This window comes from Eleutherodactylus coqui, chromosome 3 (genome assembly GCF_035609145.1).
Source record: "Eleutherodactylus coqui strain aEleCoq1 chromosome 3, aEleCoq1.hap1, whole genome shotgun sequence".
Taxonomy (NCBI): Eukaryota; Metazoa; Chordata; class Amphibia; order Anura; family Eleutherodactylidae; genus Eleutherodactylus; species Eleutherodactylus coqui.
Window position 1 is genome coordinate 90665895 of NC_089839.1, and position 16532 is coordinate 90682426.

The 16532-nt window shown below is 42.8% G+C and overlaps 2 protein-coding genes across 3 annotated transcripts in view; one reads left to right on the forward strand and one right to left on the reverse strand.

Annotated features, from left to right (window-relative positions):
* The window catches only part of LOC136620153 (regulator of microtubule dynamics protein 2-like), a gene marked incomplete at its 5' end in the record, with an annotated part of 371477 nt that overhangs the window by 283488 nt on the left and 71457 nt on the right, over positions 1-16532 (reverse strand). The window lies entirely within an intron of this gene.
* Positions 1-16532, forward strand: part of LOC136620846 (heterogeneous nuclear ribonucleoprotein L-like) — a 78352-nt gene that overhangs the window by 10804 nt on the left and 51016 nt on the right. For both annotated transcript variants that reach the window (XM_066595868.1, XM_066595869.1), the window contains exons 2-6: positions 8577-8695; positions 10169-10406; positions 12846-12931; positions 15993-16089; positions 16168-16240. In XM_066595868.1, coding sequence (XP_066451965.1) covers positions 8577-8695; positions 10169-10406; positions 12846-12931; positions 15993-16089; positions 16168-16240 — 613 coding nt within the window. The remainder of the gene's footprint in view (positions 1-8576; positions 8696-10168; positions 10407-12845; positions 12932-15992; positions 16090-16167; positions 16241-16532) is intronic.

The following is a 16532-nucleotide window of genomic DNA, read 5'->3' on the forward strand; positions in this document are numbered from 1 at the left end:
CTCTTGGTTGCCTCCTGGACCAATTTACTTCTGGCCTTTTCATCCATTTTTGAGGGCTGTCCAGTTCTTGGTAAAGTCACTGTTCTGCCAGATGTAGCCCACTTGTTGATGACGTCTTCACTGTCTTGCATGGTATATATAATGTCTTGGAAATGTTTTGGTCTTCTTCTCCAGACTGACACCTTCCAACAATCAGATCCCCTTGATGTGCTGTAGGATCTTTACGGACCAACTAAGAAATGTCAGGAAATCCTCCTAGAAGAGCTGAACTTTACACAGGGGAGATCAGAATCCCTGTAAATAAGGACAGCGGAGTGCTGACTACTGTCTAACATGCGTTTACTGTGATTGGCTAATTCTGAACACAACCACACCCCTAGATATTAGAGAGTGTTCACACTCATGTAACCACATTATCTTGGTCTTGTTTTATATCTTCACCCTAAAAGATTTTTTTATTTTGTTTTTCAATGGAATAGTACAGATAACGGGTCAGATGGAAGGTGGAAATCTGAAATGATTCATCCTTGTGTTTTGTTTTTTTTCTTTTGTTTGTTTTTTTTAAAAATGACAAAACCTGTCCTCTCAACAGGGGTGCGTAGACTTTTTATATCTACTGTACTTTAAAGTGTTGGTCTATTTTTACTGAGTAATAGGTAATGTGTTCTTAGTGAAATTTCCTGAGAACGTTGAACCTAAAGTTCCAGTATTTTAAATGGTATTTCTTGGTCTTCTGTTTCACAAAACCACATTCAGATTGAATTGCTATAGGCCATGCTTTCTGCATTACGTGTGACTGATTGCGGGCTTCAGACAGCCGGGCTGCACATTTCAGTGATAAAACGCCTATGATTGGTTTCATCTGCCCTCCTCTCAACATGATGCACTGGCTTCCCCTTCACTGAAGCCAATTAGATGCTAGAATACTGATGTGCATACGTTGGCTGTCCAGCAGTGCCGCTCTGAAGTACATAACAGTACTACACGTATCATACTGTTACTCGGTCAGGACATCAAGTGAAGAGGAAGGCTCTAGTACCCTGTTGTACCGCCTCTATCTTGCATACAAGATGATATATGGGTGTGCATGGGGGCTCTAGTACCCTGTTGTACCGCCTCTATCTTGCATACAAGATGATATATGGGTGGGCATGGGGGCTCTAGTGCCCTGTTGTACCGCCTCTAGCTTGGATACAAGATGTGATACGGGTGGGCAATGAGGCATACTGGTTCTATATTGTTATAACTTGTAGGCTGTCCAAGTTGGCATCCCAGATGGTCCCATACATGTTCTATTGGCTATAAATCTGGTGACTGGGCAGCCACAGAAGTGTGACAATGTTGTGGGGACATTCCTGTGACCCCTTGTGTGTGCAGCTGAGCATTATCCTGCTGGAAGATGCCTCTTGGAAGCCGCCATGCGAGGAACACATGTGGCTGCAGGATGTCCTGAACATATCGCTGAGCTGTCATTGTCATTCATATCACTACTAGGGGTGACGGCCTGTCGTATGCGATGCCCCCAGACCATCACACCAGCAGTGGGGGCAGTGTGCCGCTCCACAGCAAAAGTAGAACTAAGGCGCTCAGCCCGAGGTTTCCAGACACGAATATGGCCGTCGTTGGTGCCCAAACGAAACCTAGATTTGTCACTAAAGACAACCTGGTTCCACTCTGTAGTAGGCCAGTAATCGTTCATGACACCACTGCAACCTGAGGTGACAGTGGGTGTGAAAGTCAGTACATGTAATGGGCGCTGTGGGACCAAATGTCCTTCAGCCGAGCGCCTGGAAATCGTTCTGACAGACACAGGGATGTAATGATGGCGCCACCTGTCTCTGGATGGCGGACAATGAAACAGTTGGAGCTGCCTGTTCCTATTCGGACAAACAGACAATCCTCTCTACTGGTGGTACTAGTGGTTGTCGGGGCATCCTGAGCCCGGTCACCTTGTGTGCCCTCACGCATGCACCGGTCCCAACACCTCCTAACAGTCTGGTCAGACGCTGAAGCGTAGGTCCAGATCAAACCACCTGGAGGCTTGCACAGAGTCAATTACGTTACTATATCAGTTTCTGACTTTTTTTCTTTAGAGCTGAGGCGCCTCTATGCACATTAGGTGATTGGCCAAATTTGCTGTAATATGTATATATACCATTAAAACTTAATGCGACCTTCTGGGCCTGGAGAAACAAAGATGGCCATATCAGCTTCTCTGACTGTCTGATACACACTGCATTAGTATACATCATTTGTCTAAGACACTATACTTGCTTTGATTAACCAGTACTGCCCACATGAGTGATGCTGGCCAGTCAGATCAGCATATAGTGTCTTCTGATATATACTAACGTACAGGGTGCATCAGGTAGTCAGAGAAGTGGTTCGGTCATCTTTGTTTCTCCGGGCCAGAGGGTCGCTTGAGGGTCGGCTGCAAATGGAAGGATTTGCATTGCTGAATCTGGAGCGGGCGTCTGACCCTGGATTCCGCAGTAAATACCGCCCACAGCATGCTAAGACAAAACATGATTTCCTCTACACGAGCAGAAACTAATCATGATTTTCCGCTTGTGGAGTAAAAATTGCAGCGTGCTCTATTCTTATGTGGATTCTGCATAAACGGCTTCCATTGAAGTCAATAGAAGCCAGACGATCAGCAGCCCTTCCGCAATGATATTGTGGAAAGGTTGCAGATTCTGCCTTATTGTCTAGCAATGACACGGGAAAAGCAGAGATTTTAAAAATAATAACATTTGCACTGCGCATGTCTGACGGCTCGCCGTGCAGACCATCCGCAATACAGATAAAGAGTTCAGGATAGGTGCACAGGGTCAGAATCCAACCTGGCCAAATGTACACGGCCGGGTCGATGACCCCTGTATACCCGCCGGATTTCTTCTCCTCTGTGCTACAGATCTGCCAGCTGTCACGCCGGCGCACATGCGCAGTACAGATGATGCCGCGCCATCGCCAGGCGATGCCGCTGATCCTGTTACCTTTCTGCAATGATGATTGCGGAAGAGCTGCAGGATGGACGACTTCTATTGACTTCAATGGAAGCAGTCTGTGCAGAAACAGCACAGATTCGTAGCACGCTGCAATTTCTCCTCTGTGAGTGGTAAATCGCCATCTTTTCCCGCTCGTGTAGATAAAATCGCGTATTGGCATAGAGCTATGTGTGGCATTTGCTGTGGAATCTGGAGGCAGATGCCTGCTTCGGATTCCGCAATGCAAATCCGCCTGTGTGCATTCGGCTTGAGGCCTCTTTCACACGGACTATGCGACATCGCTATAAAACACAGCTATGTGAAGCTCATGGTTTCCAATGGGTTCTTTCAGGCTACAAAACATTTCATGTGAAAGAAGCCATTGGAAACCGTGGGCTGCACATACATGCGTTTTGTAGAGATGTTGCATCGCTATAAAATCTCGCAATCTTGTAGCCCGTGTAAAAGAGGCATAACTCTATGAAAAACAAGATCCAGGTTTTTGTTTCCAAGGCACACATTGTGGCAATCATTTTAGAGGTAGCTCTTGTCTATCAGCTCTACTCCTTGGCATATGAATCCATCTAGAGATAATGAAGGATGCATCATCTGCCTTGTATGGGGACGGAGCTATAAGAAGCCCTTTCCCATATAACCGTTATATCCGTTCCCCTTGCCGCACACAGTACTTCAATTGTTCTCACTCGACTTTATTTCCAGATCAGCTGAGATGAAGCAGAAGAGAATGAAAACAAACTGGGAGATAAACTAGGGTCAGATTGCATGGAATGAACTCTGATATATCGGAATAAAACTTCTGCTCTCTTGTTGGGTAATCGCATTATAAACCATTGTCCCTGCAGAGAAGTGAAACAGATCTCTACAAGACGTGCGGCCGTGGACGTCTTGTCCCTGTGAGATTATAATCTAGGGGGAATAGCTGAAAACTGGAGGCAAAATAAAGCTAGTCACACGCTGTAGGTTCCTTCCCGCACTTATTCGGCCAACAGACATTTCTCGTGACTAGTATGTGATCAGTGGGGTCCTGGGTAATGCACATGCAGAATACTGTTCCATTTATTTCTATGGATCTGGTGGAGAAAGTTGAACGCTTGTATCTCTGTCAGTCCTATGGAAATTAAAGGGATTGTCTCGCGAAAGCAAGTGGGGTTAAGCACTTCTGTATGGCCATATTAATGCACTTTGTAATATACATCGTGCATTAAATATGAGCCATACAGAAGTTACTCACTTACCTTCCCTGCGCTGGCGTCCCCGTCTCCATGGCTCCGTCTAACTTCAGCGTCTAATCGCCCGATTAGACGCGTTTGTGCAGAAGGGTCTTCTGCCTTCGGCTCGGCAGCAGCGGCGTTCTGGCTCCGCCCCGTCATGTGTGCCGATTCCAGCCAATCAGGAGGCTGGAATCGGCACACGTCATGGGGCGGAGCTACGCGATGACGCGTAGAATGGGGCGGAGCCAGAACGCCGCTGCTGCCGAGCCAAAGGCAGAAGACCCTTCTGCGCAAGTGCGTCTAATCGGGCGATTAGACGCTGAAGTTAGACGGAGCCATGGAGACGGGGACGCCAGCGCAGGGAAGGTAAGTGAATAACTTCTGTATGGCTCATATTTAATGCACGATGTATATTACAAAGTGCATTAATATGGCCATACAGAAGTGCTTAACCCCACTTGCTTTCGCGAGACAACCCCTTTAATGGAGTGGTAGTAAGCCTGCTGCTTCATTCATTTGGGAATACTTGAGACCCCCATTCTTGTGAGGGTCCCAGCAATTAGGCTTCTTTGATTAGATAATTGTCACCTTCCTGCACTGTGACTTGGTGAGAAGTTATTTTTGTGGTTTTTCGTGATTATTGAGAAATATCTTGGCTCTAAACTTGAACTTCACTTTGTAACTGTAAGCCTCATAGAAGGAAAGGGCGTACATGACTGCCTACATTACCTGTGGCCGCTGCTCATGAGAAAGAGTTTTGTGCTTTCTCTCTTAGTTGGCCAATGGCAAATATTTCTTTATGTACATATGTGAAGGAGTTCATGCCAAATTATTTGTCTTTTAATTGCTTCTAGAATAAATCCGTTTCATGTTCTTGGTATTCTTAGCGCTGACACAAGCATATTTTGGCTGTGTACTACCTTGCGCCATGCAGACCTGCCTTTTTCATGTGCATGTCCTGCGCGCCTAAAAAAACCCAAAACAAGAACATGTTCTATCTTGCACATTATAGTATATGGTTGCATAAAATAAGTGAATATACACGTTACATGTGTATTTACTGTGTATGATACAGCCACAATACACTCGTGTGAGTGAGAATCTGAAGCGGTATGATAACACTGAGATGCTAACAATATTAACTGGTCTGCAAAACTGCAGAAAAAGACAAGTGATGGAGTTTCTGATGGCTTAGTATAACTTCATCAAGCGCACAGTATGCTAAATACGTGAAGACTTACATCCCCGGCAGCTCCGTGCACCTTGACTGAAGCATACGCCTGGTGCCAACCAGATGTACGTTTCGGACATGATTTACGCTAGTTTCTGATGTAAGTTATACATTTGTTGGTTGGAGGCAGCCACGCCCCCTCCACACAAGCCACACCCACTTCCTCTGAAAAATAGAACGTTCAGCACAGAAGGCTAAAAAGCTGCAAAATGTTTCACAAATGGCCCATGTGCCAAATTTTGTGACTTGTCTACCCCAGAAAACTGTCATAAAGCGTTTTTAAATGTCTGCCACTATCTATTTCAAGTTCAAACATATCCACCTTCAGCACGTAATGCTGCTGGATCTTGGCTATTCACATACATATGTTGATAACTGCATACCATGTCTATTGCTCACAGCAATACCTCCTAAAAGCTATTTTAATAGCTTGCAGGGGAATCAAACCATTTACAGCTAATTTGGTGGCACTTGCATCATTGTAGACATTGTCAGATTTCAGGGCACTTTCTATAGACCTCTGTTGGCCATCTTCAGCTGCCGGAAGGAGGCAGAAAGCAGGAAGACAGCCGAGTGCGTGCAGCGCTCTGGTGAGTTCTGGTGATCAGCGTGTTGTAAACTCCAGAGCCTCCACTGATCAATACTTTTGACGTGCCTCAATGACATGTCAAAAGGTACTTGAAAGTGCAGTAACTCTTTAGGCTGCTTTCACACGGGCGACAAAATCGTGCAATTTTCTTGCAATGCGAAAGTGCTTTCCAATGGGTTTCCAATGGGTTCCTTCACATTAGCAATGTTTTGTAGGCTGCTACATTGTGGAGGAAAGAATCGTGGCATGCTCAATATAGCCTTGATTTGCGATGTTTTGTAGCCCATGTTTCCCTATGGAGCCTTTCTTTTGTGTTGCATCGCATGAAAACGTGTTTTTCGTGTGATGCAACTTTTACAGTAGGAAATCCTACGGTTTCCCCTAAAATAACCTCTAGCTGCATTAAACCCCCCAAAAAAGAACCAATACATCACCTAACAGGCTCTGTCCACTCCACCACACTTCTCCCCTGAAGCTCCAGCACACTTATCTGCAGTCTTTAGCCAGCGCTTCTTGGTCATGGGGTTCAAAAATCCTGCCTCGAGGAAGCACTGGCTCTGATTGGCTGAGCTGCGGTGCTCGATGAGCCAATCACAGCCATCGCATTGAATGGACGTATTTTGTACTGCCATAGATCTGCCTGTTCCTGAGACCATTCTGCGGTCTTTCAAGATGGTTGTGGCACTCCTATCACTACTTGATGCACAATTTGTATCAGTACTCAGGCACTGCATGCTGCTTTATCATTGGCCAGTGCTGGCTTATCGGAACAGTGTAACAAAAAATAAAGTCAGCCTTTCCAAGCAATTAAATTAAATGTGAAGGTGCACATAAGCTATCGCTGCGACAGTTGCTGTAACGATCACTTTTAATTTGTTGGGAGTGCTGACTTTGTGTTTTTTAGTTGCATGTGCATTTGTGTAGCAGTGGCTGCCTTCACTTGTTGTGCACTCCATTCACCTATCTGTCCCAGGTGTGTCAATGCCAGTTTATAACCAGGCATCCAGCTTTTCCATTTATTTGGAGGCTTTTAGCCCAAAGAGAGGTGTGTGTAGAGCTAGGAACCCATCCAATAAGGTACGTCTGGACGTGGCAGATGAGACCACATATTTTGATCAAATTGTGCTAAAAAAGCATGCACTTTTTATGTATAAAGAGTTGTGCAGTTTTATGCAGATATTAATTGTGTACAAGTGCTGAAGCATGTGTGTGTTACTTCAATCACACCAGTGTGTATTGTCTTTACCTGTGCTTGGTGTGCATTGAGTATTAGACACCACTTATAGGACATCCATTCTGATCAAACTACTAATGACCACTTGTCAGTGAGTATGTATGTGAGTGCTTCTCGTTCTCCCCCCACTGGGGATGTCAACACTCGCCCCCCGGGTGAAGATCCTACAACATATATAAAACACAGAGCCTGACTGACAGAAGAACAACACAGGGCTCTTGGAAGGGGAGAACAAAAATAACAAAATGAGAATACAGCTAAGCCTTTAACCCAGGGCTCCTGACAGAAGATGTCGACCTACCTCCACCACAGAGATCCGGTGGGCTGAAGGATCTGTGGTGATGTCACTGATGTGCGAGGAGCCATTCTGGAGTTTGGTAGAAAGTACTTTATGTGGGTTCTCATGCTGCATCCCCTGATGACATCAATCCCCAGATTGTAGGTCCTATAGGATATATAAAACAGAGCCTGACCAACAGAAGAACAACACAGTTAGGGCTCTTGGAAGGGGAGGACAAAAATAACAAAAGCTGTTATACAACTAAGCCGTTGTTATCTCAGACACAACTCGGCGGTCCTGTCAGAAGACACCCACCTACCTCCACCACAGTTTTCGTGGCCTGAAGGACCTGTGGTGACGTCACTGTTGTGGGAGGAGGCAAGATGTATTTATCTTGTGTGGGAATCAAGATGGATGTAGTAGAGCTGTGTGTGTAATGTGTGGGGATCAGGATGGATGTAGTAGAGCTGTGTGTGTGATGTGTGGGGATCAGAATTGATGTAGTATGTAGCACAGCTGCTCCACCAGAAACACTGGTACTATAATTTCCTAATAATTACTAGCAAAGCTCTGTAGTAAGTAGTTCTCAAATGTACATATGACCATAAATGATGTGTATACATAGTCCTATGTATTGAGCAAGAGCGCTGCCTGACTTAAAAATATCATCATAAGAGGCGAGATGCTAAATTCCCTCTAGCATCACAAGACTGACTGTAAAACAGCAATGCTGTTCACTTGGGACATATATTGCATTATTGCCTGCAGTTTACTACAACAGTCATACTCCAGTCTGTCAGACTAGCATTTAGCTTAGCTTACTTTCCTTGCTGTCTAGTGGGGGCGATAATCTATCTTTGACACAATATTTCTGTTTGGCGGGCCCATCTAGGTTCATTTGCCCAAGAAGAGGATGTTGCCTGTGATTGACAATTGACATATAACCACTTATAACCTCTTATAACCTCGTACTAATAGAAGTATAATTTCACTATAGTAATTATTTTCTCATGTTATCTACAGGATGGAGGTGGAAACCATCACAAAGTATCAGTCTCTCCAGTGGTTCATGTTCGAGGGCTCTGTGAATCTGTGGTGGAGGCTGACCTGGTGGAAGCGCTCTCTAAATTTGGAACCATATGGTAGGCTTCATATTTTTCTTAAATGTCACCAGATAGAAGCAATCGATCCAAAGAGAAAGGAGTATGCCAGCATCACAACAACGTTTCAGCGCAGGATAGAAGAACACAATGTGGCTGCACGCTCTGTATCAGGAAATGGACCTCCCACTCCAACATAGACACATCAATATAAAAGTTCAGAGCAGCAAGTAATGTGCAAAAATCTTTTATACCCCTAGCTTCCTAGATTAAAAAAGACCGTGCTTGAGGGTCGAATCGTTGCATCTTTTCTTGTGGATGTAATAAAGATGCACCCCTGCTAGAAGATTTTTGCAGCTCACATGCTGCTCTAAACTTTTATATTGATGTGACTGGATAGAAACATTGTTCAGATTAGAGTCTTTTTGTAAAATTTTTTTTCTCCCGTGGGGAGCCTATTCCATATAACGACAGCGCAAAAAAACTTTTGAGGACATGTAGCAATAATATTTACTTTACAGTAGTAGATGCCATTGTAACGAAATGGATCTGGCATGAAAGATTTGGCTATAGATACAATCTTGCAGCTATCCAGAAAGCTGTGATCTGGATTACTGTATGGCCCCATCCCTCTACCTGCAAAACTGACAAATAAGGTGGTCACTAGGTCATACGGTCTCCCTGAATAACAATATGATGATTTGTATTTCTTCCCTTTCCAGAGTTAGTACCGGTATTTTACAATGGTTCTCTCCATGATGGCTCCCAGACAGATGCCCTAATAGGATATATGGAGAGAGGTTATCCTCATGGGGCTAAAGCTGCTCATACACTGTTGATGGGTACTCTATTTCTCCTGGACCCCCAATACATTTACATTCTTGGGTTCAGACAACTTTTATCTAACATGTATGGCCATCTTAACCCTTTTACGGACAACTTAATTCTCTGCTGGGCTCCTTTTCCCTTGTTATTTCTGCAGCCTCTAAGACAGTCTTATTGTCTTTACACTAGTAAGATCCTACAAAACAGCCGACAGATTTCCACATATGGGGAGTTAACCAATACGTTATCATTAGTAGTTTTCAGTAGAGATGCACATTTGGCCCAATAACATTTTTGATTATTCAGTAATGCTGGGTTTCCTTAGACATGTTAATTAGTAAAGGGGTTGTTTGCTTGTGAAGTTTTCCCCCTTTTCCAGAATGCAGGGCCACTACAAAGAACAACCAGTGCGCCTGAGCTTTAGATAGTTGGCTCATTGCAGAATACCTGTTGTGGGGTATTTTCCTACACAAAGATGCTGTCCAGACTGTTTACGGATGCCACTTTCACAAAGGCAATTGTAACATCCAGCTGTTGGCTTATTCATACGTTTCCAAGAGGAATAGCAAAATGCAGAGTTCTAGGTGAAGGAAGTGTTTCATAGAGATGTTCTAGCAATATTGTGATCCTCTAATAGGTGATAAATGAGATCCAGTTTCTTTCGGTAATGTCTTCTTCCCCCCTGTTTAGCTATGTGATGATGATGCCTTTCAAGCGGCAAGCTTTGGTTGAATTCGAGGATATAGAATTTTCCAAGAAGTGTGTGACTTTTGCTAGCAGCGAACCAGTTTACATAGCCGGACAACAGGCGTTTTTCAACTACTCCACAAGCAAACGCATTACCAGACCAGCAAACACGGAAGACCCATCTGGTGGGAATAAAGTCCTTCTTCTTTCTATACAAAATCCCCTTTATCCAATTACAGTGGTAAGTCTGAGAAATATATGTAATACCAATTACCAGCTGTGGCCCACTAACTGCCTTCTGGGAGCTGCTTTAGTGCCTTGCATTAACCATGGAAGCTGCATTAGATTTAAACCAAATCTGGTTGTAATCTGAATATCCTATTGTGGGATATGTGAATTGCATATTGACTCCTGCAACATCCTTCTCTGTGGCCTCCCATCTAACATTCCTGCGCTCCATCAATCCGTTCTCCGCTGCCTTGTTAATCCACCCCTTCCCTCGTTGTTGTTATTCTACCAGTCTCTTCATTGGCTGCCCATTTTCCAGAGAATTCAGTCTAAAATATTAACGACATATTATCTAGAATAACTCTGTTCCTAGGGTGTCAGGTTCTACTTTATATAGACATAAACTGCATGGTGGATTGGGAGCTCCAAATACATTGAAATATTAACAAGTGTCCCAGCTAGCCTTCCTCCATTCTACAACTAATGCCCCTCTTTGGCTTGCTGTGGAGGTATACACTCTTACAGTGACTCATAAGGGGTCTATTTCTAACCCCATTATAAATGATTCCCTTAAATCTGGGATTCTTTAAAATACTCTGGAAAATTAACCCCCCTCTCATTTACTCCTTTTGCCATTTTTGCATAACCGTTTCTTCCGACCAGGTCTTGACTACCCACTTTCCTTTAGGAATTGGACAAGCAAATGCATTTCCCAAATATATAATTTACTCTCATTAGATGGCACGATTACATTTTTTGAATTTATACCGTACTAGTAGAAGATTGCAGGTTTTGTAAATCAAACAATATGATTTATAGAAAAGTCAAACTAGAATTTCTGCATCAACCTATGGTGCATTAAAAATCCATCTACTCCTCCAGGAACTAATTATAATAGTCCAAGTATTGTTTGCCATTTGGTTAAAAGGGTTGTTCCAGCAATTCAAATTGCTTCACAACTACTTGTGAAGCTGCAACTACATGTGACTGCTGCAGCCAATCAGTGGCCACAGCAATGACCTTCTATTGCCAGTGACTGACTCCAGCAGCAGCAGTGGTTGTGAAGAACCAGCCAGTTACTGATCCGCAGCAGCAGTGGTTGGGAAGAAAGTGCTGGGACAACTCCTTTTAATAAAGCTAATTTAAATAACTTTGCACTTTGACTTCCTGTTTAAGTCAGGTGAAGTATATAGTATATATAACCTATTGCATAGAAAGGGAAACTCTGAAGGAATTGGATATACCTTCCTCAGAAATTTAAGGTATTGTTTCAAAATATACAAAAGCAGGCTCAACTACTGTTTAGAAGGAAAGGAAAATGGGCCGCCTGTCAAAAACCTCTGCCCAAAACAGAAGAGTGTTGTATCAAGAGAATTCATTTTCCAGGAAGATGGAGCAGCTGTGTAAAAATCCATGCGGCACCAAGGCCAGATGAGAAGAGAAGATTCAGCAATTTTGAGATTCGACCACCCCCTTGAGGAGTGCCAAGTACTAGTATAGTCAATGTTCCCTCATCTAGAAGTCATTCTGCATAAAGGGAATGCCACAGTCTTAAATAAACTTTTTCTTGTTGTTTGCTGTACTAATTGGCTATAAAATAGTCCAGACTATTATGAAGGAACGGGCTGTGCTTTCACATAGTAAATCTTTGGTTTTAGTGTGTGTGTGTGTGTGTGTGTGTGTGTGTGTGTGTATAATTTTACATATATTTTCCTATAGATAAACGTTTCTTTATTTGAGAAGCTTCATTGATTCAGAATTTTCCTTTTTTTAAAAAAAATTGGGTAACTGAACAAGCTGATCTAACTGAACTTTACAGGGTAGCGAGACTATTATGAAAAGGGGTAGTCGTGTTGCTCGCAACAAACTTGCCAGATCTTACCACTAGGGATAAAAGGTACCGCCTGCACATGCCACCTGTCAGATATTCCACACTGCAGTGCTCATAGTATTAGTGATAAGATACACATAGAATTGTCCATAAAATTATACTGGCCACAAAGCGGGGACTATAATCCCAAGGAAGTGCCCAAGATTACTGCTGCAAGCAGCACCATAACCTACAAGATGCTTATCGCCTCCATGTCCTGCACCGCTGACTTCTCCACTAGCAGGAGCTTACATTACATTTGAGCAACAAATTTTACATTGTGTATGGTCAGAAGTCAGCATTGTAGAATTCCATCAGACCGGAAGGGATCTGATTAGTCTTCATTCATCAGATATGTGATACTACATGACAGAGCCAAGGTACCAGGACGGTCTCGCTGAATCCTTTAAAAAGCCTATCTGTGTAGATTGTTGAAGCACTGTTATTTAATTGTAATAACTGTATACAAGAGTTAGTGCAATTATTTGTGATATTACAGGTGTAACGGAATGCAATATTTTATAAATCCTATACAATTTCTATTAAGTTGCCATAAATCTTTTTGTTTTTTTTCTTCCATAGGATGTCCTTTACTCGGTCTGCAACCCTGTAGGAAAAGTGGAACGTATAGTCATTTTTAAAAGAAATGGAATTCAAGCCATGGTGGAATATCCTTTGTAATGGTGGGGGTCAGTTTGCCAGATTACAGGGGCCTCAGAAGCAGATGTGGGATGAGGTGTAGGTATAAACCTACATATAATCTACCGGCACAGCAAACCTTGTAGTCTGTTTTTATACTTCAATATGTATAATCCTTTATTTCTCATTTTAAAATACGACTTCTATAAAGTTTATATTAAGCGCTGCGGAATAAATTGGCGCGATACAAATAAAGATTATTATTTTTTAATTTAGAAAATATCTATAGAGAGAACTCGGACCACAAATATTAACAAGTCCAAGTACTTCTACATGTAAACCTTTACACCCGGCCTCCTGTTGCCAGTGAAAATGGTGGCCTCATAAGAGATGAAAACAGATTTTTTTGCTAGGCTGCAATTACACGGCAAGGTTTTATGTTTACATTAAAAAAAAGCACTTGAAAAAACGCACATAGAAACACGTGCTTTTGAAAAATGCACACGGCTTTAGCATTTTACATTATTGAGAATAATATTGATCAAAAACCTATGTATTTTATAAGTGTGTTTTTGGTGCATTTTTTTAACCCGAAGACACTACCATGCAATAACACCCTAAATAACAGTCTGTTGTTTATTGTTGGGTGATATTGGATGAGCATACGGGTGTGCTCCTGCCATTAACCTGGGGTAGGCAGCTGCACATTATGAGCGGTGTTCCTCTAGGGCCCTGGTTGCGGAGCGAGCACACAAGGGAACTGTACAGACCTCGGGGCCAGAAGTGCGTGTCACTGCTTTATAGTAACTGGTTATTTCTAAATTGTTGGCAAGGTTATTTCATACTGCAGCCACTGAATGTGATTGTGAGACTATATCTGTGTCTGAAGACCAATGAAGCTTGATCATCAGTATCTTACATTTTTTTTTTTTAGTGATACTTTAGTAGTGAACACGAAGGCCACTTTCACACAGCCATGAAAATTGTGCGAGAATTGTGCATTGCGAAACGCACAAATATGAACCACATTCTTTTGAATGGGGTCATATACAAGGGCAGATTTTTTTTTTTTTTTTTTTTACTCCAGCATCTCAGTGCGGAAAAAAATTGCGTCAGGTCCTAACTTTGGGCATTGACTTGGAACGCATCACCCATTGTTTTCACTGGCACAGGAAAACGCATCGCTTGCTGTGTGTTGTGCACGCAAGTACAATGCAAGGTTTCCCACTGGCAATAATGGGAAACACTTTCTGACCCTCCTAACGCAGCTGCAAGGGGTTCGTTGGTAAATGTCATCCGCTGGTAAACTGCACAATATCAGTACGAGTTTCACGGCCTGATGTTGCACTTAGTCTAACTGTTGCATTATTTCCAGCACTTATTTTAGAAACGTGCTCAGTAATGTGTATATCTATAACGTATCTTCACACAAATTCTTCTGCAAGACTCACACAGCCACATCACCACTGACGCGCCAGGTCTGCACTGCGCATGTGCGGCTGTGCGACAGCTGGCACATCCACAGTGCAGAGAGAAGACACCGAACTGGTAAGCGAGAGGTCAATGCATCGCATCCCGCTGCAATCAATCCCGCAGTCGGAATCTGACCCGCCTGTCTGCATTCGGCCATAAGAGGACCTTCATATGTAAAAGCTGTTAAAAGGGGAGTTTGGTTAGGGATAATGTTTTCACTGTACCATTCTGTATTAGTATATATTACATCACATTGCTATTTACTGACACTAATAACACATCATCACACCTTTTCTTTCAGTAAACCGTTTTTTTGCCTTATTAGAACTATGATTTAAGGTATGGTTTTATGAGCAATCTCCTAGTATAATGTTGGGATCACTTGCTTTACAATTGGGTTAAGGCACCACTTGTCAAATAAATGTTTGCTCTATCCGGTGTCTTTCAGAATGACCGAATCGAACCATTTTGTTATGGTGGGTGTAGAATATAGATTGCAGTAAACAGTTTCTCTATTCTGTTGAGGTCAGTAGAAGGGAATTTGAATTTGTTGCAGTCCTATAATCCTAGTGAACTTAGTCATCTTGTCAGCACAGTTTTATTACATTTAATTTGCTTTGTACATAGCTCATTAATTATGGAGGTCCATTATCTTGGGAAGGAGCAAGCTGCATAGAACTTATTGTTTCATCTAAGACTGGCAGATACTTCTGCTGAAGGGAAAGGCCCTCCTTGTACTCATCAGTCTTATACTTGTTGGACCAGCAACAAGAAGTCTTGGACAGCCGCTTACCACCATCAACAATCACATTACATCGACTGTTTCCACCAGCTGCCCAATGCACATGAATGTTCGGCTCAGCCAAGCGTCCATATGTTTAGGGAATTAAGCCATAGTTTATCTCTCAGGGAATCCTTCTTTTTTTTTCCCGCAACGTCACCTGTTTTGGGGACGTTGAGCCATCTCCCTACACGGTAGATAGTCATCAGGCCCTGCCGTTATCAGTGGCTTCAGATGACTAAACTGTAGCGTGTATGGGGGCTTTTAGAGCGAGGGGAAAATCGAGCAGTGGAGTATTGAAAGTGTGTTTTCTGAGTGCCATCACTAAGTCTGGGCACAACTGCTTCGAACTCTGTGTGCCAAATTCTCTCATTTGATGGAAAAATTAGTGCTGCATACATCACTCTTTTTCTGTGAAAGTGAAGGAACCCCAGTAAAAGACAATGGGGTCTGTTGGGGTACAGTGATGTCTGCCATGTGACGGATCTGGCAGACTGTTGTGGCTTCCGTTTATAGTTTTGTTATTTTAGTGAAGAATTAGATACAGTATTTAATAACATTTGATTTATGATTCTTTTAGTTATACTATGAAAGCAGTTAATTGTCAGCTTTTGTGTCTTTTTTTTGCTACTTATGTTGGCAGCGGTAGATATTTTGTGACGAATGTTTACGGAATGAATTGTCTTTTCATGTAAGAATTATTTTAGCATTTATCAGGACTAATTATATTGCGGTTTGTGGTGATCATGAATTATTGCTCGACATTAACTCACTCCGGGCTATTGTTTGTTGCGAGTTTATACATTACCTGCATTGATGTTCCTTAACTGTTGAACATTTGAGACTGTACATAATGCCCAGAAGGCCAAAGCTGCGTTGAACGGAGCCGACATTTATGCTGGATGCTGCACACTAAAAATAGAATATGCCAGGGTAAATGTTCATGCCATCTTTAACCTTACGGTTTCTGCAACTGCAGTGACATTTAACTATTTGTCTTATTGCACACAGCCCACACGCCTCAATGTTATCCGAAATGACAACGATAGTTGGGATTACAGCAAACCCTACTTGAACAGACGAGGTAGGAACTTCATAATATTGGCTTGTTTCACACATGTGAATGTAGTGTATGCTTTCATTCTAGTTAAGGTCCAGGGTAGCTGCTCTGTAGGCTTCCATTTAGTAGCCGTGTGTTTGGTGAAGCTTTCAGATACTGGGAGAAGCCCCCACATGCAGACATACCTGCAGTACCGTCTCTCTGAACAGATTCATTCATTGCTTTCCCCTCTCACTTTCTATCTGTACCTTGAGGGAAGGAATGTATTTTCAATCCATAAACTTGCACACTGCATCTCAACGGACAAGACTTTATT